Source organism: Alosa sapidissima, chromosome 1, assembly GCF_018492685.1.
Source record: "Alosa sapidissima isolate fAloSap1 chromosome 1, fAloSap1.pri, whole genome shotgun sequence".
NCBI lineage: Eukaryota > Metazoa > Chordata > Actinopteri > Clupeiformes > Clupeidae > Alosa > Alosa sapidissima.
In genome coordinates this window covers 14,227,769-14,252,296 of record NC_055957.1, presented here as the reverse complement: position 1 = coordinate 14,252,296, position 24,528 = coordinate 14,227,769, and the positions used below count along the sequence as shown (strand labels likewise).

General features: G+C 41.2%; 2 protein-coding genes across 8 annotated transcripts in view; both read right to left on the bottom strand.

The window, feature by feature from the left end:
- Positions 1–1,554: 1,554 nt before the first annotated feature.
- On the bottom strand, positions 1,555–5,083 carry LOC121707249. Of its 2 annotated transcripts, none has more exons than XM_042089665.1 (5): positions 4,624–5,083; positions 2,984–3,241; positions 2,722–2,781; positions 2,314–2,445; positions 1,555–1,922 (listed from the first exon to the last, which is right to left on the bottom strand). In XM_042089665.1, exons 2-4 carry the CDS (start codon positions 3,213–3,215, stop codon positions 2,321–2,323), a joined length of 417 nt encoding a protein of 138 aa, XP_041945599.1. In that variant the 5' UTR covers positions 3,216–3,241; positions 4,624–5,083; the 3' UTR covers positions 1,555–1,922; positions 2,314–2,320. The 2 variants fall into 2 exon arrangements, with proteins under 2 accessions (XP_041945599.1, XP_041945607.1); XM_042089673.1 differs by lacking the exon at positions 4,624–5,083 and adding an exon at positions 4,458–4,550.
- A 7,509-nt stretch (positions 5,084–12,592) lies between these two features.
- The window catches only part of smg7 (SMG7 nonsense mediated mRNA decay factor), a 127,229-nt gene continuing 115,293 nt past the window's right edge, over positions 12,593–24,528 (bottom strand). For 2 of the 6 annotated variants that reach the window (XM_042104059.1, XM_042104079.1), the window contains exons 13-23: positions 24,315–24,434; positions 23,669–24,122; positions 23,375–23,516; positions 22,744–23,123; positions 21,090–21,446; positions 20,400–20,549; positions 20,079–20,162; positions 19,230–19,389; positions 17,508–17,678; positions 17,080–17,228; positions 12,593–15,937 (exon numbers count right to left, since the gene is read on the bottom strand). In XM_042104059.1, coding sequence (XP_041959993.1) covers positions 15,824–15,937; positions 17,080–17,228; positions 17,508–17,678; positions 19,230–19,389; positions 20,079–20,162; positions 20,400–20,549; positions 21,090–21,446; positions 22,744–23,123; positions 23,375–23,516; positions 23,669–24,122; positions 24,315–24,434 — 2,281 coding nt within the window. In that variant the 3' untranslated portion in view covers positions 12,593–15,823. The remainder of the gene's footprint in view (positions 15,938–17,079; positions 17,229–17,507; positions 17,679–19,229; positions 19,390–20,078; positions 20,163–20,399; positions 20,550–21,089; positions 21,447–22,743; positions 23,124–23,374; positions 23,517–23,668; positions 24,123–24,314; positions 24,435–24,528) is intronic. The other 4 variants (XM_042104069.1, XM_042104095.1, XM_042104086.1 and 1 more) reach the window with 3 other exon arrangements.

The window sequence follows — 24,528 nt, the reverse complement described above, 5'->3', positions numbered from 1 at the left end:
AGGTTTCTTACACGACTAACTTCGGATGAAAATCAACGTGGTGGTGGTTATGTCCCTATTTTGCACACTTGCAGACTGCTGTTCATTTCTCCTTTGACTTGTCAGATACATCATCTGTGAAGCCAAACATTATTATGTTTTGGTATAAACGTAGAGCCTTCCATATTTGCAAGTTAGCCTACCTCAGTCTGTCTCATTTGATCTGGCACTTGCTGTTGGTCTGTCGCATCGCGTCACTTGGTACAATGACAGGTTCACTCGCGTGACGCATGCAACAGCACCTAAGCAGATTTTCTAAAATCATAAAGTTAACTCCTTAATATCTATGAAAAAAATAAAAGTCAAGTCATTTCAAGTCATTTGTCTCAAGTCTAAGTCAAGTCTCAAGTCATGAATAGCAAGTCAAAGTCAAGTCGAGTCTTTTATACATGTTGATCAAGCAAGTCTCAAGTCTTAAAAAAACACATGTCTTGTGTAGCCTGCAGGCCTACAATGTTGAAACATTTCCTATTGTCTCTTACCTATATTTGCCCTGATCCCAGATGCACTCTTTGAGTCTCTTTGACACAGACACACTCCCACTCACTTTGGACTCCTTTCCCTGTTGCTGTTCCTTTTCTATTCATGAGTTTCATCAGGTCCCTTTCCACAGGTAGGGTATAACTGTGCGCAGCAGTTGCTAGGAAATCCATAGGCTATTTCTTCTAAAGAGCATGCCTTTTATGTCTGTGTGCGTATAGGCTAGGCTAAAGGATTTGAACACAACCAAGAAGAAAACCGCATGCCATTTCATGTGAAACTAGTAGACATTATAATCAGAAGTTAATTTTCACCAAAAACCAGGACGGAAAAGATTATTAATAGAGAACAATCCCGGAAAATCCAGTGTGGCAACCCATAGACATGCAAGTTTCTGACATTCCACAGAAAAGCATTTCTGGGCCAATGGCTGACTTTTAAGATAGAACTCTAGGTTAGCTAACTGCAATAGGGAGAACACTTAGGCCTACATACCGTACTATGCAAAACTTTATGTTCGTATAATATTTTGATTACCAGGTTACAGGCTACATGGCTAAGCCCATTGAAGAAACTTTCCATTCTTGATAGTGATGTTTTATTTTCACTTGTCAAACTGAATTATGTAATTCTGTCTCTATGTATCTGTGTATTTATTTACTTATTTGTTTAAACCCAGCAACTTTATATGTGAGCACTGAGCAGCCACCCAAATTATGCTGTATAAATATCAGTATGCATTTCACTTTGGGGTTATGAACATCCGTTTATATTTTTCAGGCCCATGCACCCAGTGACACAACTTAACTCATTGTTTCTTGGAAACCAAGCTTTGCAGCAGCTTATCTGGCAGTGTGGTTAGAGGCTTTGCCTGGTGCTGCTGTGCAGTTAAACAAGTGGTTTAGGGTGCTTTAGGGTGACTCATTCCATCATTGCATTTTTTATATATTAATTTGTCACATTATGTAGACTATAAAATTCATCTAAAATATATCAACTAGGCTACTTGAAATAAATGAAAAAGCAAAGACAGTAAATCAAAAATATGTTGCTCTTTATTATTATTGTTATTATTATTATTATTATTATTATTATAAATTCACACGAAAGATACACAATGAATATATTCTTACAATTAAGTCATTAACTAAATATGTTATATGAAACAAAAGCATTGGCAAGTACTTGAATACAGTAAAATGTAAAAAAGAATGGCATTTACCTCAAAGACTCATGACTAAAAAGTTATGCTATGCATAGATGAATATTGTGAAAGCTAAGAAATATTGTAAATATACGTTCATCCAACAGATCATCCAACATGATTTACTGCAAATGAAAGGATGCAAATCAGCCCGCAGAATCATATTGATGACATCAATCATATTGACAGTCATGTGGCACTGTTAAAACAAACACAAGAATATCCACACAGGTATCATGTCAGTGGTTTGGACACATACATCTATCATACATACATCTATTCAGTTAATTTTTCATTTGAAATACCATTCTTAGGCCTTTTCCATACAAAAACACACAGAAATTATTATTTCAATTGACTGTAAACTGGCAATAAATGTGTTTTTATCAAAGCACATATTTTTTTAGAAATGCTATTGCCTATACCATACCAAAAAAAAATATTCATTCAATTAACAACAATAAATAATACCCATTCCAAATGTGTAATGATAATGTGATATTCCTGCAAAGTCACTTTTGGCCAGGTACATGGCTACTATAGCGTTGATTCATGGCAGATAAGTGGTCTCATGATACAGTTTTTCTTACCTCTCCATCACATTACCAGTACTTTGACAGTCATTATCACGTTAATTGCCACCGCTTTGGCAAACACAATCCTCAGACCAGTAACCAACACTGACATAAAATTCATCTTTGGATCTGGAGCCGGAGCCACCACTGAAAAGGGCAACACAAACATCTTTGGTGCTTCACAGAAAATGTACAAAAAATGTTTGGGATATTGCTATAGTAATACCAATTTGTTATCTTTTAAATTAATTGAAAGGTGTGAATCTGTGCCTCAATTAACATTCACAAGGAAGAAGTAGCTATAGTAGTTTTGGTCAAAACTTGCAATCTAACACAAAAACCTTTTAAACACCAACAACAGAGCAGCGAGCACTGTCAATAGGGATAGGGATGCTAACATTTAAACTTGAAATGTCAACTAACCCGTCTGGTTGGTGTTATTGTCATCACAGTTGACAGGAGGAGACTCAGTTTGTTTTTCAGCTGTAGACAGAAAACCGTAATGGTCATAAGAACAGGCAGGAGCAGGCAAGTGTTAAACGTAGCCTAACACATGCACAAGACCCAGCGTTTGTTCATTTATTAAAAAGACTTAATAGCACTGAACCCCTCGGCTTTTAAGCATGTAGAATAAAACAACATTAATCTACATATACAAGCGTGTGTGTGAGGTGCAGTACCATACCTGAGGTGACTGGTGGTTGGGAAGTATTTTCCTTTATTGCAGTTTGACTTTGGAGACTGCATTCCGTTATGTCAGTCTCAAAGGCAGCAAAGTAGTAGGCTTTGGTTGTTCTGGCCAGGACTGCATCTGACACATCCACATAAGTTGGTCTGCTGCCAGTCGTCACTGTCATAGTCCCGGTATTCTTCCCAAACGCCTCGGCCAGACAAACCTTTCCATCCAGAATAGACATGGTAGGGAGAGATGTTGGAGGGTTCTCTGCAAACAAAAAGAGAAACTTTTCTCCAACTCTTTTTTTTCCGATTAAGAACATTCTTTGTACAAATTTTAAAAGAAGCGTTGTTGGCCCCAATGAGTAAAGAGTCTGAGAATTATATGCTCATGAGATAAAAGACAAGAACTACATTTGACTTATTTGAAATGTGCTTCCTCTCACATGAGGTCATGTCTACAAGCCCAGTTTGTCGCATTATCATTAGTTACATTTTACATTTAGAAAACAACACAAATTCTACAATTACTGCTATAGACAACAAATAAAAATAAATCAAGCAATCAATCTTTATTTGTATAGTAGCAATACAAGATGCTTAAATCTAATCTCAAATTTACTGCGCACATCTAATATTTTGGCTATAGTTTTGGCTATAGTTTTGTTGCACGTATAAACATACAACAAGCACAAATAGGCACCTATATATACACAAGAACTCTAAATACTAAAAGTACACATTTTGGCTTCTTTTAAATGTGCTTTGTTTATGTTTTTGTTTATTGTTGAGGTCATGACTCATGTCTATACACAGAGTTTTAGCAGTTTATATCACATGATCAGCAGTAACATTTTACATTTACAAAGCTATAGAAAAAGACAAATCAATCAATCAATCTTATTTGTATATCGCCTTTCATTCAGTGTAGTGATGAAAGGTGCTTCAATCAAATCTCACATTTAGTGCGCATAGGCTACATTTAATATGTCTTTTACATTTAAGCATACATATAGATCTATATAATTTTTTTGCACTTATAAAATAAAAACTTGCACAAAGCAACAAACATTTAAAAACGCAAAACACGCACAAAGCAACACACATTTATAAACGCAAAACATGCACAAAGCAACACACACTTAACGCAAAACATACACAAAGCAACACACATTTTCACAAGACCTCCACAGAGCAAGGCAACCTTACCACACAAACATTTATCACACACTATATAAACAAAGGTAGTTTTTCCTCTATTACTAATACTGCAGACATAATGAAAGACTTCATATGCATCAATGGATAGTTATTGAGTCACATTTCTTATCACAGTAACTGCCATTACACCATACATGGCAAGGAAACAATCACTACAACAAATGTACTTTTCTTTTACTGCCCTTCAATACATTTAACTGTTAGGCTAAGTAATGCCAAATGAAGTCAAGGCAGAATATTTGCTTTTGTAAGAATATACTCACTTGGTGTTACTTGAAGAGAAATTCCCTTTCCAAAAGTCAAGGGAGCACTACCTATGTCCCATCTACAAAAACTCTACAGGACTTGATTTATAGAGAAGCCTATATTACCAAGTCCAGCACCTAGGACAGACATAGGAAGATACATTTAAATAAATATGATACTTACTGGGTGTGACAGTGAGACTGATTTTGGTTCCGAAGGTTAGTTTATCAGTCCACAGAGTAAGATCCTCTTACAAAAACCCTCAGTATACTACCAGCAACTGGAGAAAACTCAAACACTGCTTAAGAGCAGTAAACTTGCAAGAGTTGGATCTGGGTTGTTTACATTTAAGCAGCTGTCAGACTTGTTTAGCCTTTTTTAGTCTTTTTTCCCATTTGGAACAGAATGATTTCTGCTGCACTGCTTACCCTAAGCCTAACAGAGTGGACTAATGCATCAAATGCATCCAATACATGTTGATTCACATTACATTTTCCAAACTGAAGTAGAAAGCGCCATCAATAACAGTTTTGGAAGAAAATTCAATTGAAGAAAATGGACAATTCTAGCCCGAGTTCTTGTATGGAGCTCAGTGTAAAATAAACCACTGTGGTAGAAGACGTGCACTGTGAGTGAACCGTATACATAAACTCTCAAGCAGTAAAATGAGACCTAGATCTTGTCTGAAGTGCTCTTGCCCCTCCTCTTGTTTAGTGGACAAAGTATAGGCTATGAGTTTGGTTCCAATGTTCTAAGAATGCTTAAAGGATTATACCTGGAACAATATGAAATCCTCGCAATTAGCCCTAATACACTGTAGGCAACACTTTATGGTCATAACTTAAAATAGCCTTTGGAAAAAATGCATTTAAAATAATAATCAATTTAGGATTATATACTGTATAAGTACAATACTGGTAAAATATTTGTTACAGTGTGTGGTGTTTTTTTATAATCGGTATCATTAACCTATTATTATTGAGTGCGGCATAATGTGCATGAAATTCAAGGGAGACAATGTAAACCCCATTACCCCTGTGAAATGCAATGAAATGAGTTTTTGTACAGCTCTGTAAGGCGATTGTATCACTGTGGTACCGTACCCCAACCCACAGTGATATAATTCAGAGCAGAAAGTAACAGTCATCAAACTGTTAGTGGATGGGGAATGTATGCAGGTGCAGCCAAATTAATTATTTCACATAGCATAATGTGTGTTATATTAGTAAATTAACTTTCACCCATTTTTTGTCTCCTATCACTTCATGTGCAGTCAAAGCTCTGCTGCTAAGGCTAATTATTTCCTCGTTAAAGAACATATAACATTAGAAATCCTCTGAGTTAGACAGATGGAGTGTAAGAAATATCAAGGCAAAAATGTTTACCTTGTTGAATTTACACAGTACAAATTAAAGGGGTGGTTCAGGATTTTGGACATAAGACCTTATTTCCAAGTAAGCAAGTGTGATATTTATCAGTGGAGACCGTTTTCAGCACGTTTCATCCAGTCCTTCTAATTACAGTTTGCAGGTGCTAGGCTAGCGCAAGTCAACGGTATGTGCTAGCCTGCCACTAAAGACAGTCTTACCCACTCCAAAGTACACCTGAGGCAAATTCCAGACAATCGATGTAAATGTCTGTGTTGATAGAATAGTGTAAGAAATACAACTACCCTTGCATCGCGTTGCAATAGTTATACTTTGGTCCCTAAAGTTGTTGGTAGTCATTTTGCAACTCAGCGGCGGACTGATATCACCAAGGCTACTACTAGGTATCCCCATTGGAGTGCGCTTTACTGTTTACTTTTCGGCGCAGTACTACTAACCGGAGCAAGTATAATTCCGCCGCTGCTAAGAAACTAGTCCCTCAAAATGTAATGCGATCGTTGAAATGCAAGGATAGAATAACGTTAGAAATAACACTGTCAATACAGACATTTACATCGATAGTCTGGCGTTATAATTTATTTGCCTCGGGTGTACTTTGGAGTGGGTAAGACTGTCTTTAGTGGCAGGCTAGCACATACCTTTGACTTGCGCTAGCCTAGCACCTGCGAACTCTGCAATTAGAAGGACTGGATGAAACGTGTTGAAAACGGTCTCCACTGATAAATATCACACTTGCTTACTTGGAAATGAGGTCCTATGTCCAAAATCCTGAACCACCCCTTTAATTTATCATCTAATTGTTAGCTAACGTCAAATGGGCGCTCTTAGTTGTTAGCCAAATAAAATGGCTAGCTAGCATGTGACTGTCTCAAAAGATGATACCTCATTTGTAACCTAATGAAATAATTTTATACATGTTTATTATTGTTGTTGTGCATGGTTGCTCATGTCTGAGGAAGGGCTTGGGCCCGACGTTTGTAAATCATTACATTTTTTCAGGAGCAATATATGCTGTGTGGACTCAGGCGTGTGGACTACGGACTTTTTTTTATCTGTCCAGACCCCTAGAGTTTGTGATGTACAGTTGGCATAGTCATCTATAGCAGTGTTTCTCAAACTTTTTCAGACGGAGGAACACCACACTAAAAAAGAAACGCACGGACCACCTAGTTAATAAATTAAAGAAAAGATTAGACCTACTTCAACAGTATAGCCTACACAACAGGCCTACTCACTGAACCACCTTGCTTATTGTCTTTTCACTTTGCTTATTGTGTCAGAGGATTCATATGATTTAAACTGGCATATCTTACATATACAGTGTTGCAGAATTGTTTGGGTTTAAATACAAGTTGGTTCAATATTGCAAACAACTCATCCTATAGTTTACCACGTCTGGGATAGCTTGCGGACCACCAGTGGTCCCCGGACCAAACTTTGAGAAACACTGATCTATAGCTTTCTTTAATAGCTTTCTAGGCTATTTCAAGTTTCCTGTTGCAGTTTTGGATAGGGCTTTTGCATTGCAGTCTTTGTTAGTTTTTGTGGTTTTTGTACAGGGCTCACTGGATATTGTATCACTGTGTGTACCCAGTCCAATCGTCACAGTGTCTAAATGCATATCAAAAACCCACAGGTCTCTGTGCCCTTAGGCATGTGTAGTTTGTCATATTATTATCAAAATTTAATTACTGCTATATGCCTCTATAACATCCCAGTCCTGCCTAAAACCAAAAATGAAATCATTAACAGTTCTGCAGTTCATTGTATAACCTAGTATTATTTCTCATGATTTTTTTCAATTCAGTAACATTTTATCTTAGGCAAATATTACTTTGACTTACTAGTAATAAATAACCAATATCTCATAAGAAACCAAGTGCCCTAAGTATTAAGAGGCTTGGCTATGCATTGAAATAATTCAATGTATTTAGCTTATTTATGCATGTTTTTGTATGCAAAGTTTGAAAAAGACCACAAACATTTCTGGTACTCTCTCATGCCCTCTACTCTAAGTACTCAAAATTTTACACTGATGATAGGGTATGATGTCAAGGTAGAAATATGCACTTAATTTAATTTCAGCCAAGAGCACATTTCTGTGAGTTTGTTTTGGGAAATAAACAAATGCCAGCAAACAAGGTCATACAAAGTAGGCCTTAAGCAGGAAGAGGTGGAGTTTAATGGAATTCTGACTCTGAGGCCCCTAATAAGTCTTAAAGAGGAACTCCTTGTTCGGGGTCACTGCATACTGTCGGTAAGATTTTTTATGTTTTAACTGGTGCTTCTTGAGTTACCCTGCTAGTGGCTAGCACAGCCAGGCGGCTACAAAGTTTTGCTATGGGAGCAGCTTTCAGACTGTGTTTGTGATTTAAAAATGTCATTACAAGTGCTGAGCAACATGAACAGGATCCTAACGAGACACCACTATGCATGTTTAATTCAGTAATTGTGAATAAACAGTATACGTACACACATACTGTATAGAAACAATAAAGTAACATACATTTCACCATTAGTAACAACAACATTATATATCCCTAATAAAATAATAGTAGCACTGCTATACATACACTTATTTAAAATGGGGATGAAAAACACCCCCGCACTATGACACAGTACATTTTCCAATCAGGGTACAATCTACATTTTCAATCCCTGTAATTGGGTGTGTGTGAGGGTTTTTCAGTGTCTGTGTGTAAGAGAAAAATAGTCAGTTTAAATGTTCCAGGAAGGATTGGGGAAAAGGAGGGACTACCTTTTCACACAGTATCAGGGCAAATGACACCAAAAAACTCAACAAGTTGATTAAAAGAGCTGGCTCTGTAATTGGAAGTACACTTGAACCCCTAGAGTTGTTGAGAGAAGGATGTTGCAAAAACTCCTTAACATTATGGACAACACCTCACATCCACTGAACAAACTACTAGTCAAACAGTGTTTTCAGCTGGAGGTTGCTCCAACTTCGCTGTAACAAGGACCGTTATAGAAAATCATTCCTGCCCACTGTCATAACTATTTACAACAACTCCCCTTTGTGCCGTGAGAGAAAATCTTATGCTGTGAGACAATGCAGTTTACAACCTCTTTAACAGAGACTATATTCAATTGTATTTATTTTTTAACTTGTATGTATGTTTATGTGTGATATATGTTTATATTATTAATTGCTGCTGTAACATGATAATTTCCCTCTGGGGATGAATGAAGTAATCTATCTATCTATCTATCTATCTATCTATCTATCTATTAATAAAACATTGGCAAAACACAACAGTAAGAGCTTGGGCCTCAATACGGGTCCTAAACTTCTTAAAGTAAATAAACGCTGTACATACGAACCTTGTACATACGAACCTTTTACATACGAACCTTTTACCTTTTACGAACCTTTAGCCTTTCTGGATTCTGCTATCAAGAATTACATACACTAGGTCATCGTTTCCCAACCTTGGGGTCGGGATCCCATGTGGGGTCGGCTGAGTATAGGTATCTTAAAATTGACCAGTATGTTGCATAAGAATTATGTATAAAACCTCTTGAAACTAGTATGGATCCTTCATTACAATCTAGCAACGTAAATAAACTTAGACAGCATGCATGAGATCTTTGATTGATGTAATTATGCTTAAAAATCAAAGTACCGCTCTCGACTGGATGTTGCACCAGAGATTAGATGGCCTACGTACAGTCTCACAATATCCCCTTTTCAAGGTAAAAGTCAACATAAAGGCAGAAGGCCTCGTCATTCATAAAACATATATATAATGAAATTAATATTAAATAAAAAATGAGAATATAACATGTAAACAGATAATTTACATGTTATAAGGGGTTATTTGCAGTGAGCTATCCCTGCCTTGCCTACAGACTAGAGGTAAAACATAGGCCTGACAGTGTTGCTTTATTTAGGCTATAAGATAAGGTTTATAAGATTTAATTGGTTCTACCCTTACTAAATGTTTTGTTATGTATTGTAATATGATATCAATGCATGTAATAAAACTCACCAGAAGTCATCATTTAAGGGGTTATTTTTGAAAATGTTTCATCACGGGGGAGCATGACCCAATCAATAATTAGCATTTTTGTAAAATGTGACCAACTATTTTTGACTGTGATACCTTGACTGGCAAAGTATATGAGACAGCAAGGGTGTGTGTGTGCGTGTACTGCGTGTGGTAGTGGGCCTATGTGGAAGAAAGTCCAGGGCCTTTTTTTGTCCCAGTCTGTCCCTGTCTCAGTCTCTCTGGGAAGCTCTTTTTTCATTCCCATTCATGTTTCTAGTTCACCTAATTAATTGTGAAATGGTCCTCCTTTTGTTGTCTTTATCATTATACAACTTTTGTTGCCCCACCCTAACTTTTTTGAGACATGTTGCTGAATCAAATCCAAAATGTGCTTATATTTTCCATGAAATAGTCAAATGTCTTTACTTCAACAGTTGATTTCTTGTCTTTCTATTCTAAATATTATAAATTAATATGGGTTGACATGATTTGTAAATCATAGCATTCTTTTTTTAATTAAAATTGTACAAAGCGTCCCAACTTTTTCAGAATTCAGGTTGTAGTTAAAGGTGCCAAGTGTAATATCCGCCAAAAAATCAATTCATACTCCACATTCCATAAAAGATGGGGCAGTACCTCCAGAAAGTGAGTTGGTCTACCCTATAGTAACAACCGAGACGTGTGTATTGCAGTTTGGCTGGCGGTTATGTTGCCCGCATACCACCTCCCATGGCCGAAACTGGTATTATGACATCGGGCTGTGGCTAGTAATTTAGCATGCTAATTCAGGTTGATATCTCTGCAGCACTATACCTTGTCATTTTTTTAATGGACATCACCCTTATTTCTTTTCATTCTTTTGATGCGTGTAGCTAATTTTTTGGATATTTTTACCTCAATTCTTACACATGGCACCTTTAAGGGTCAAATTAATATTTTTAAAATCACTAAAATTACATATTTACTATTGTTACTGTGAATGCAGTTGTGTAGGAGCTGTGCCAATTAATTTATGAGCCGTTTCATTTTGCATGAGGAGCAACTGCACTTTTTGTATTGACATTAGCTTTTTTGTTTTGCTGTGGTAGCCCACACTGACAAACGGCTGAGCAAAAACTACACAATGGAGTTTGAATTGAGAAGAGTCACACAGTACCTGGTGAGTGACTGAGGTGACAAACCTGAAACCACTCTGGTTTCCTGACAGGATGTGGGTATGGGGCAGAAACTGAAAACGATCCAAAACTCACATTCTAGGAACTATCACTATGAAACACAACAACAGATTATTTATGAGCTCTCCTAACTGACATGTGTTTATATAAATATTTAAATATAAATATTTCTGTAGGAATTATATCCATGCAGATAGGGAGAAGCATACTTTCCTGCAAATTGTGCAACAATGCAGAGGACGTGCAAGTTGTTTTGGAAATTCATCATTATCATTCTATCTAAACCTGACAATTGAGGGTACATGTTATTTTAGGCAACACATGTACACTCTCACAACACTAATGTGTCTGCATTAAAGCATCTTTCATATTTTATTAGGCCTATATTCACCAATTTATCGTTCTCATTGACAGTGTTGGGTAGGTTCTTTAACATATTTTCCACCAACCGAGAAGTTTTACATCGCATGGCAGTCCGTCCTCTCTGATCAAATAGCTTCAGATCCAGTCACTTAAGAAAACTTTTCTATTCTTCTTTTTATATCCAGCTGAACAATTGACAATCAGAACTCTTTATAATAACAAAAAAGGTTTAATACATAATATATTAAGAGTTACATGCTGTGAACACAGTAATTCATAAGAGTGGACCAACTTAGGTTATGTGGGTGGGTTTTCATTTTAATTTTCTTCTGTGGTTTTTGTTTTACTTAATTTCTGTTGGTTTTGTATGTCTTGGAAAACATACGACTGGACATGTTTGTATTTGCTCTGTAATGCTTATAATATTGCAGTGACGTCCTGATAAATGCCCTAAAATGTCTACTGGCCTAAAACATGCTGGCTGCATATACTGTACACCCTACTACATATACACCCTACTACAACAAAACTAACTTTACATTTCCTGAGTTCTCATTTAGGCTATCAATATAAAAATAATATAGAGAGGGAAAGAGAAAGGAGCCACTTGAAATACACAGGCTATATGGTTTTATTAAAAATACATATTTAAATTTGAGTTTTAAAATCGCCTTGGCCTTTAAAATGCCTTGACCAGTGCAGCGGTTTTCTGTATACCACCCATTTAATTTGTAACTGTATTTAAATACAGTTACCCATATTTTGTATTTTAAATATGTGATCCCGTTACATGTATTGTGTTACTTCCCAACAATGCTCACTGAATAGATCATTTATTCTTGGTACATCCTTAATAACAAACTAGTTTGTCTTAACTCAAGGTGTTTACTGATATACAATGAAAGGCAGCAGAGGGTTGAACTGAGAACTCCAGAGTAGTTTTTCAAGGTGAAATTTCACCAGCATCATCAGTACTACACAATGTTCATCACACAGCAACACTGGTACTACTAGAACTTCAAAAATGTTGAAATAAAAGATGTACAATCAAGAACTCACTGTTCAGATGGAATAAAAAGCATAAATCTAATTGTAGATTTTAGAATGGCCACGCTATTGGAACTACGCTTATAGGCCAATCTTAATTTTTGTTGTAGCTAATTTTTCATTTGGTGCTTTTCGGCTTGGAAAAATAAATCAATGACAACTTCACAGATTGAGGACATGGTTTACTTTATTAAAGGCATAGCTGATTCCAGCGTTTCCAAATGTCTACAGAAAGACGAACACAAAAATTCAGAACACAGGCCCAAAACAACAGGAGACATCTACTCTCCGCTAGCCAACCCTTCTAGAGGGATTTAAAAACCCTCTCACAGAAAACTCAACGTCTCCTCCACCAGAAACAAAGTATTTTCTGAAGGCCATATTGTCATGCAGAAGTTAGGAGGTCATTCTCTCCTGGCAAGCCAAACTCAGATGGGGACACATGAACCACTGGGGTTTTTAAACCTGTGCTATGCTGCTGTAAAAAAAAGAAGCTGAAACTCAGCTGAAACACCCCGTTTGGGACTTCAGAATGGAATGTTTGAACTGCCCGCAGGTGCTGGGTCGATCTCGTATACTAAATAGTGAAGTGTACATCACAGAAGAGAAAGTCATATTTTGAGGGAGAAATGCTTTCTGCACAGGGAAGTACACAGAAACAATGGCAGTTCAGCAACAAGATCATTTTCAGATGGGTTGCCAAGGGGCTGCTTGCACAGGGACACCACACGTCCACACAGACTGCAATCACGATTGGCGTCTGGCCAAGAGATTTTTATCTACTTGGAAATCAGCTAAAGAGCGCTGGTGCAGGTACTGAAAACCCCACAGTGAGAAAAAAAAAAAAAATCAAAAGGGGGGAAAAAAAAAAAAATACAAAAAAGGCCAAATAGTCCAACACAGATCAAAGATTTCATGAGCTTATTTTGTCAAGCCAAAGCCTCTGGCCTAAACTGTCCCCGAAAGTTCGATATGATTAACTTTTTAATTTTATTTTTTTTAAGTACATTTTTTAAATGCAACAAGAGTAGCACAATCACACGGCAAATAGACACGTCATTAAGTTGTCTTTAATAAAATGTTCTCTACATGAAAATAAAAACACACTTTTCCCTCATACAAGATACTGTATCTTTCTTAGAACCCTTTTCCGTACAAAATGCATTTACCGTCTGAACCATAAAGAAATTACCGTTGTGGATATATTTCATAGAACTCTAAGCCTATGCAACAGCGACCTCTAGCTTCAAACTGCTGTCCTTAAACAGAGACAGGCCAACCTCGCGGTCCTGGAGAGGACCCTGCCTGGTCTACAAAAGCTCAATCCTAACACTTTATCTACCCCTATAGATAAACCAGCCAATAGAATCAAAACAAATTCACATCTGCTGCACCTATTCTGACACCGCATGACCTAGAAAACAGACCACCTAAGGACCTCGGAATACAGACAGTAGAGGGATGCTGTTGTTGGTAGTGGTGTGACTTGTTCCATTTTTTTTGTGCTGATTTGTGTAGCGCAGTGCTGGCTATTGTTATGTTGTCTCGCAAGTCATTCCTTCTCCTATCCAACTAAAGACGCTGAAGAGAGAGATGGAGGCACCACCAGATGCCACCCCCCCCCCCCCCCCCCCTTTTGTCTCGGACTTTACTCGTGACAACAGCCTGCGAGCCAGGACAGTGAGACGTTCTTTCACTGATCCAAGGACAGCTAGTGGTTTGCAAAGTGCTCACTTGTCCCCTCAAAAGTGGCCGCTGGCTTGTGTGCCCCATATTGCTGAACCAGCAGCAGCAGAGTTGCTGGACCCGTTTGCTCGTCCTAACTCCACAGCAGTGCCAACCATGATAGATAGAATCATTTTGTGTGTGTGTGTGTGTGTGTGTTTTTGTTTTTAAAAAAGGAAAAGAAAAAAAAAGAAACATTGAACAGGCACAAGAGTTGATAAAGCTGCTTAAAACTAGTAAAAGGCAGAAGAACATGAACAAAAGAATTTGTCAGTTATGTAGGTAAGCTAGAGCAAAGACATACTTAAAGAACAAAGGGGAGACGGAGGAGGAAGTGGGGGAGAGTCATATTAAATATAAAGACCTCCCCCAGTTTGCAGTAAACTATTGAACATATTTACGCAATAATATTTCAGAAAGCTAAAACTCTACAGAACAAGTCACAAAATACAGTATTGTTAATAATTGCAATCTCAATTGGAGCTAATAATACTACACCCTATAAGCTATGATCTAATCCCTATTTCCTTTTGATTCGGTTGTATTTTTTATTTATCTTTTCCTTTGATGAGCTATAATGTATTGTACGCTTATGAAGTCATCCCAGGCGAGAGTGCAGTGGGGATGCACCTTACTGAAAAAGCCTTTCCACTCTCATCAGCAGAGTGGACGTCACAATGACATCATAGTCCTCATCCACTTCTGATGTCTAACTCTGTTCGGTGCAGTCACAACACAAGACACACTCAAGGTTCCAACAGAACAGTTATCCAAGAATTCAATTCTTTCCCTTCGTTCGTTCACTCATTCCTCTTACTGCTTCCATCCCCTAGATTCACACTGCCCTCCACTAGCATTAAGAAAACAAATCCAGACTTCTCAAAACTCAAAAAAAGTCTTCTCATTTTCTTCTGAATCTTCAACTTTTTTTTTTTATGTGTTTTCCTTTTCCCTTAAAACATCACTTTCAACACCTCCCCCTCCCACACGTAGCACACTCCCACACACACATCTCCTCTTACATGTGCAGTGTGCCAGTCACACACAGAGTGAATCGTGCACATCATAAGGGGAAGCCGATAACAGAGTGTGAGTCAGCAGAGTTTGGGTCGGGTGGAGTCTTCCAGAATCCCAAGACCCAGGAGAGACAGGAGGGTAGCCTTGAACCAAACCCCATCCCCAAACCAGGGAAGCATGGCGGAAGGGGTGGGTTGGGAGGGGTCTAGTCAAAGAGGAAGTCTAGTGTTTCACTTCCTCTGTGTCAGAGAGTTTCTGCTGCGGCTACGTGCTGAGCAGCGTGATGGGTCAGGTGCTTGCATGCCCTCACTGCCCCAAATGGGCACAGGGTGAGAGACCTAGAGACAGATAGAGAGAGAGAGAGAGAGAGAGAGAGAGACAGAGAGAGACAGAGAGAGAGAGACAGAGGAGAGGAGAGGGCTGCACCTCCCTCATTTCGGTCAGGCGAGCGGTTTGGTGTTGGAGCCTGTCGCTACGCATCGTTCGCCGTCTCCAGCCTCCATACGCCGCTACTTAGCGCCGGTAATTGCCGATTGGAGCTCGTGTCATTTTTTTCATCTCTTCTTCTTCTTCAGCATCTTCTTCTTCTTCATCATCCTCTTCTTCCTCTTCGTGTTGAGTACGAGGTGTGAGTCGGGCGCAGGGCTCCGGCGGCCCCTCAGTGCGGTGGGTTCATGGGGCCGTGGCCGCGCTGCTGCTTCTGCTTCTGCTGCATCAGCAGCTGCTCCAGCGCAGACGGCCCGGGCTGCATCATGGAGCTCGACCAGATGGACTGAGGACGACACATACGCAGACACACAGTGTTACCAAAACAACTTTACACATTACCCCGGCCCCTTGAAGTTGTTCTTACCTTAAACAATATGGCACAACAGGGATAAGCTGAGCAACGACAACAAGGAATGGTTCATCAACTGTTGTACGGGATCTTTGCCTTATAATACAGTGATTTAAAACCACTGTCCCGCGGCACACCAGTGTGCCATGAGAGATCATCAGGTGTGCCGTGGGAAATTGTCCAATTTCACTTGGTCCAATTCACAATTGGTCCAAAAACATGTATTATCGAGTTGTTGCAAATAGTAGGCTATGCCATTGTTGAGCATCTGTGCCTGCAATGTAGTGTCTTTCTAAGTAAATAAATACTCTTTCTCTATATTTCTGCTTTCTATATATTTCTGCATTTATCCCAATCCGGGAATTAGTGAAACACACTCAGCACACAGTGAACACACAGTGAGGTGAAGCACACACTAATCCCGACACAATGAGCTGCCTGCTACAGCGGCGCTCGGGGAGCAGTGAGGGGTTAGGTGCCTTGCTCAAGGGCACTTCAGCCGTTCCTACTGGTCTCTCTCCGATTGTCGGCGAGTGTTGCCCATAGGTGTTTGCCCCCAGCAATATGACGGCCGCGTTCACGTAGCCTATGCCACTTAATAGAACTCGATGTACAATGCAATATCTAACTTTCTATCTATGGATGAAAATATGGAAAACAGTGACTGCCTAGCCTACTTGAAAAGGAAAAAAAAAATGCAGACTCTGAAAACTGTAAACAAATGGAGAGACTAAATTATCTAACAAAATGTACCTTGGCCCAAAAAAAGACAAAAAAACTGTTATAATATGCCTTATGCCCCCTCACTTAAAATCTTGAGACTGTACCAATGTGTAAAGACCAAATATAATAAACTTAGGGTTGCTACAAATAAACAGCACAGATAGATTGATGGATCCATAGATAGATCGATCGATCCATCTATCAGTAGTAACCTTGATAACTTGAGAACTGTTGCTTAGGTGTGCATTTCCAAGTACTCTTTACAGAGGACAGGTCTTCTCTGAAGCAAGGTGTTAATACTGTACCAGCCTCGAGCAAGAGAAATGAGACACAATGATGGTGTGGGGGGTTACCTTGAGGCTGTCCAGCAGGTTGGTGGAGGAGTCCTCCATGGGCATGTCTTGGGTGGCCCAGCTGCTTGTAGGGCCGCCCTGGTGCCAGCTGGTCTCAGGGGCCGAGGGCGAGGACGTGGGCAGGTAGTCCAGCCCGAAGCCACTCACGCCTGCAGAGAGAGAAAGAGAGAGAGAAAGAGAGAGAGAGAGAAAGACAGAAAAAGAAAGAGACAGAGAGAGAAAGAGAGAGACAGAGAGAGACAGACATCAGCACAGTCAGCCCACTTCAACTCCTTTTTGACAGAATATCCACAATGATTACATAACACGAGATAGTAGCACAGAACCCACAACGAGAGTGGACATGACAGGTCATGAGTGGTAAGACAGTAAGGCCAACCACGCCAAGTGAATTTGGTGTAGTGAATAAAACCGGGAACCCAGCGTACCCGTCTTCTCTGCCTTCCAGCGGTCGGTGACTCTCCGGTCTCGGCTGTCGGGCGTGCCGATTGGCCCAAAGTTGGAGAAGGGCAGCGAGGGGTGGCTGTGTGTGGGTGGGGAGGAAGGCAGGCTGCTGGGGTTGGAGGAGTGGGGGGACTGGCTGGCAGGCGTTGAGTGGTCTGGTGAGAGGGACAGATGCAAATGCGCCATTTAGACAAAAACAAAATCACATGTACTGATACGAGCCATCAAATTTAGCAGACAAACTGAAGTACAGCACGATTAGAAATGTTCCATGAGTATGTGTACTCCATAGGAATCAAACCCATGCCTTTGGTTTAGTATGATCCGCACAACCAGCTGAGCTACACTCTGCAGACCTGCCAAACTTGAAGAAATTTTTCGAGTAGCACCGAGCCGAGAAAAAACTTTGGCCTTTATACATGCAGCCAAAAACAGACATAACCATGCACACAAGATACATTTAGGATAGCAACCAATCTTTGATCTCGGATATCTATCTAGATTTGATCCAATGTGTGCAAATTGAATCTTTTACAGTAGCTTTACAATGTTGACAACCTGTTTTAGAGCCCAAAAATCCTGACCTATGAAAAACATGTTGATAGGGACTGATGTGGATAATGTTGTCCATTTTCTTATATGTTGTCTCTATTCAATCATGTCTGGTCTATTATTACCTCTTTACAATCCATTATCATTAGCTATTTCATTTGTAAAGAAATAAATCTATCCCTCATCCTATGCCAACATATTTAATTCACCTGAATATAGTAGATAGAGACTTCTACTGGACATCTACTGTTGTCAGTGTGCAGTTGATCCCTTAACTTTCAAGTTCTGTTTTCTTTTTTCGTTTTCTTTTTGCGGTGTCTTTCTGCCACAGGTGAGGCTGCAACGATTACATTATCCCAACTAAAGGGATAGGTGCGCAATCTTCACTTTGATGTGAAAATGTGTGGTTGCTACGCAAAATGCATACAGGTTGGCAGGTCTGACTCTGGATTGAAGTGATGACATGACATGCCCTCTCAAAGATAAAACAACAAACAAACAACAAATGGTGCTCTAATTTCATTGCTGGGCATCTTTATTTAATTATTAAACTAGATGTACCGCATAGCGGTACAAAATATGACCGCCGCTCAGTCCTGTACATCCATTCTGCGAAAATAAATCACATTAATCAATTTGTCTCCATCTTCTACTCCAACCCCCACTCTTGAAACTTTTGTGTATGCTTGTTTGGCATGTGTGTTTGCAGGCCGCACAGAAAGTAGCCTACTGGCGCTGCAAAGGTGAATAGATTTGTAGCACTTGCCAAAAAATGTGTAGCATTGTTATAAAACCTTTAAAATATCTAAACAATCACAACTAAGGCAGTTCATCACAATCCATCCATTGCAACTTGACTGATGAAAGGTACACCTGTAGGCTACATTGTATTTGGGAAAAGCAGAAGGTAGTGGCCCCCGGGGACCAAGCGAAATTTTTCCGTAAAAGTCTAGTGGGGCTAAATACCCACCAAATTTCATGTGCCCCGGTGTTTCGGTGTCCCGGGTATCGTTGACCAAAAATTCAGGAAGTAGATGACGGGGGAAAAAAAACAAAAAAAAAAAACTTTGACAATCCCTATATGACCGCTTCGTTAGCGGCGGTCATAATTAAACCCTGTATAGATTAAATAAAGACAAAGAGGTTGGACGTACCAGAGCTGGCAGGCAGGGAGGGGGACCAGGGAGTTCCTTCAAACAGGGAATAGAGCGAGTGCTCCTGGTGCATTATGGGAACGTCAGGTTTGGGTGTGGGTGGGTGTGGGTGCTTCCCATAGGCCTCGCTGAAAATGCTGTTGTTCTGATAGGAGTTCTCCTGAGGACACAGCAAGAGACAAATCATTAGTGGCATCCTGACACTCAAAGGGATGGCATACCATAAACACCCACACGTGAAATACTCTGGTGGCCTATACGCCAACCACTCCAACACAGACTGTCTGTGCTGACTTGGCACATAGTGCAGCCATGGCAGTGTTCACCTTAGCTCACCAGCCCGAGGGGTAGGAACAGCAACTGTCTACACCTCAGTGGATGTGCGGCTTCTCCACAACACTTCAACACACATTCATGCAGCTGGGGACAGTCAGAGGTGGCCGCATCTGCTGATCAGCAGGGCTCCTCCTGAGCCTCCTGTGTCAGCAGCTCACACAGGCATGGAGCTGACAGACTTGCGAAGTGTGTAGGGATCAGAGGCAAGGCTGTGTGTGTGTGTGTGTGAGAGAATAAAGCTGATGATACATGGGGCAAATTTTTGAGCAATGTTGCTGGACAGTGTCCTTCATTGTTGTGGTTCTGGCATGTTCCCTTTGATATTGTGCAATAATTTATTTTTTGGAGAACGTTAATAATCAGTAGGCAAATCATCATGATCATCCAATGAGAATAAATGGAACTGGTTATGTGGTTGCCCAGCAGAATTGCTCAAATAGTTACTCCATGTATCATCATCTTAAGAGTGTATGTCTATATGAATGAGTGAGTGAGTGAGTGAGGCAGCCTGACCTGGATGGGAAACCCAGCGCGAGTTAGCAGTGAAGAGGATTGACCCATCACCTCAGCACTCTCCATCCTAGACTGATTTGGCAACTGGAAAACACAAGACATCCATCCATCAGTCACTACCACAGTAACCACATTCAATTCCTTCACTCCACTGACATTAAACCATATAAATACACTTGAGCCATTTTATTCAGTACTCTCCTTCTATCATTTATCTCCAGTGGAAGTCATAATGTTACAAACACTCCTTCTATTACAGGTTAAACCCCACAGCAAGGCCTCCACAACAAGCCCAGGAGTGACAAAGAGGAAGCTACATACAAACATGTTTCTCCCAGGAGCAGAGCTAAGAGGGCCAGCCACGGCCTGGTAGAAGCCAGGAGGCTTAGCAAAGACCAGCTCCTCCTCCTCCTCAAAGTCCGCCAGTGTTTTTAGCAGGTCGGGAGGAAGAAGAGGGGAGCTCTTGTTGTCCTAGTGGAAGATATGAAGCGCAGAGCGAAGGAAAGAGGAAAGAGAGATAGATAGATAGATAGATAGATAGATAGATAGATAGATAGAGAGAGAGAGAGAGAGAGAGAAAGCCCATAAGAAAAAGGGAAAGAGGAACAGCAAAGGCAGGCAGCTGGAGGATACGAATATGTTCTTATAGACTAAACTGATTTGTTAAGTCTTTCGCTGGCTAGTAGTTCAAACTGAAACATTCTGAACAAATGCTGCAGTTCTGTACATTATGTGTTGAAAGAGCACAGCATGCTGAGGACAATTAGGGGAAAGAGCTGAAACAGAGAAGGAAATGGAAACAAAAGCACCTTTTCAGGCTAGGAAAAAAAAAAGGACGGCACAGTGTCAACCCTCCACACCTGTTTTTTTTTTAACAGTTTGCTATTCTTTTGAGTCACATCCTGCCTTTAATTTTCAGAAATATTTAAAAACAATCAATTATGATGGCCGAGTTCTAACCACGGCATGGGGTTTGCCTCCCCATGCACAGTGTCGATGTTTCCTCCTCACCTCATACGGCGGGCCCCTGGGGACGTTCTCCTGGTCGGGGCAGAACATCCCCGGCTGGCGCTTGGTCATGCGTTCGCCCATGCCCGAGCGGTACAGGGACTCCCAGTAGAAGTCCTGCTGCACCTTGACCTCGGGGAACTTGGGCTTCTTGTCCATGACGGCGTTGGGCGGCTGCATGGGGACGCTGGGGGACATGGAGTGCTCAAAGAGCTTGAGCGGGTCCTGGGGCGGCATGAAGAAGGATGATGGCGGCGGCTGCTTGACCGGCATCTGCATGGGCATCTTGGGCATGGGGCCCTGAGGCTGCGCCGGCGCCTGGCTCCACATCTGCCCGGTCTGCTCTGCCACCGACATGTACTGTTGCACAGAGAGGGGGAGGAGGGGGGTAGAGAATTAACAACTCTTCTAGGGGTGTGAATCTCTCATGTAAAAGACGATACGATTCGCATCTAGATACATGGGCACGATTCGATACAAGAAAAGATACATGTTCATAAAAAACGATTCAGTACGATTCAGTATGATTCGATGCGATGCGATTCGATGCAATTCGATGCAGTTCAAGAATGAAAAGCATTCTGAAAGATTTTTTATCATTTGCTCAAGGTGCACATTAATTTTATATTATCAGTTACCATGGTCATCAATTAGGCAAAAAAATGAATATGATTATCTAAACTGAGGTTTGTTTCATATACTGTATTGAAATGAAAAAAAGAATAGTCTACATTTCAGTCAAAAACACTCTTTTTTTTTATAGACTTTATAGATTTTATAGAGTTATAACTGATTGTTTTCATGGAGCTGTAGCCTTGTTGAGGTAAGACAATACCGAAATAAAATAAAACAGTGCTTAAGACACTCTTGGCCTTTTCTCATATAGCCTACAAGAATAAAATAGGCCTACATATCAATGAACTCTCTGGGTTTATTTTGTTCCAACGGTAGACCTAATGCAGAAACCCATAATGCCGGAGTGAAGGCGTTAACCTATAAAGTCTGAGTGAATATGAACAAAATAATTGGCTAATAATTTGTGCATCTTTTTAGCAAAGGCCAAATTATTATTTAACATTAAGGAAATCCCTTCATCAAACGTAAGGCTATACTCTATAGACTATCGTTGCTGTTTAGTGTTTAATTTCGCGCTGGATTTTGAAAAACAAAAGAGTAAAAAACTGTAAAACAAACGACCGAGTGCGAGTTGTCACATGCTTAAGTTGCAGTAGATGTATGGGTAATGAGGTCATTTGACAACTTTGGGCAATGAATGTAGCCAAAAACGAACTGCATTACCCACAATTCCGTGCCACGTATACTTTCAAAACCGGACATGGGATGAACGCGCTCCTTGGAACGTAAATGAGAGTCTGAGCGAGCAGAAAAGGTTGTGAACCGATTCGTAACAAGTAAATCGATATAACGACCGGTTCATTTCAGTTCTATTCCGATACGATTTTTAGCATCATAAAACAACCTCCTGAAGGAATATTGACCCACTAGGGCCAAGAGCAAGTCAAGGAGAGATGGCAGCTTATTGACCGGGAGACATCTCACACACACACACACACACACACAGGAAATAAATGAGGGTGTAAAGGATAAATTTATATATAAAACACACTAAAATTACATCCTGGGGGTGAGGTCTGACCTGCTGCATGCCGTGGTGGTGCGGTGGGCTCTTGCCCAGCTGGGCAGCCTGCTTGGTGGGCGACTGCTGCTGCTGCTGTTGCTGCTGCACCTGGAGCTGCACGGACTGCTGCTGCAAGGCCTGCTGGGAAGGCTGCTGTGGAGGCGGCTGGGTCTGCGGAGCCTGGGGCGGCCCCTGGCTCATGGCCCCGGGGCCCGAGGGCCTCTGCTGGCTGTAGGGAATGTGCGAGGGTTTCCCAGACTGCACCTGGCTGGCGGTCTGGGCATGAGTGGCAGGCTGGAGGAAAGGCGCAGGCACAGAGACGTTGGTGGGGAAAGTGAAGCCGGGGCTCATGGAGAAGGCCACGGGTGGAGGAATGACGTATGGAGGGGGAGGGAAACCTGAGGACCCACACAAGCACATACACAAGCGCCGATCATCAGTCAACATCTTTCCAATTATAATCTGTCACACCTACAGCTGATAAATGCTTCGGACTGATAAATTCCTGATAAATGACTAGCATGCATTCATGCGCCTGTTTTAATTAAGGACACAGTTGAGTGCCACCGTAAATTCCTAAGCTGATTTAATACTGAAATACAGGCAGTGACGTTGTCTGTGTGAGAATGTGTTTGCTGGTGGTCTGTACCTGCTCGGCTGGGCAGCGGTGGGAAGGCCCCTGGGTGATGGATGGGGATGAACTGAGAGGAGCCGCTGGTCTGGCTCTGGGTGACGGGAGTCTTCCTCGCCTCGGACACCGGAGTCTTCCTCACTTCAGCCTGTGTCTTCACCTTTGCAACACACACAAAACAGTACATTGATTACTGTAATGCTATGCAAACATCACTTAAATTGAATGTTGTCTACAGGCAATCCAATGGAGTAATAGGAGCTGTCAACACCAACAATTCTGGACTTAGTGCTAATACACTTCAGCGGTCACCTGGCTGTTGAGTACCTGTTTCCCAGCATCGGGGGTTTTGTCGTGGCTGTTCTTCTTCACCTCGCTCTTCCGCTTGCCTTCCTTCTTCTGCTCGTTCTTGCCGGTGGCGCCGTTGCCCTTGGCGTAGCCGGGGCGCTCTTTGCCGCCGCCGTCCCTCTGGTGCTGGCCGCGGCCCTGGCCCTGGCCCGGGCCCTGCTCGCGGCTCTGCTCGCGGGGCTTGATGTTCTCCTTGAAGGTGACCACAGGCCTGTCGCTGCTGTCCAGCGTGCTGTTCTGGCTCTTCCCGGCCGACAGGACCGACCGGAGGCCCAGAGAGCCCTCTTGGGATATCTGCTCGCCGTTTGACGACTCCTGGAGGACGGGCGTGTCCTTCTCCTGGGGCTCTTCGATCACGTCCTCTGGGATGTCGGTGATGAAGAGCAGCAGGTCATCGCTCACACTGTACTGGATAAGCCTGAGAGCACAGCAGGCAGCCAGACAGACAGAGAAGAGAAACCCAGTGTCACCTCAGCAGTCATCAAAAGACTCAATCAATTGCACTCTTAGAATCTGGTTTAAAATTACATTTCACCTCACTATAAATAAAGGAGCAGAGGCCTGAATGCATGGTCAACATAAAGAGCAACGATATTCTCAAACCCCTCACCCAGGCTGGTTGTCTGCCACCCACTTGCCCAGGCTGATGAGGCGCTGATGGCGAGAGCGCACCACAAGCCCATCCTTCCCGACTGCAATGCCCTGATGCCCTTTGGAGAAGTCCAGTGTCCTGGAGGGCATGCATACCATGTGAGATATGGACGGCAAGTAGCAAAACTAAAAAAAGAGTCATCATTACAAGGACACCTTTCATGACCTTTGCC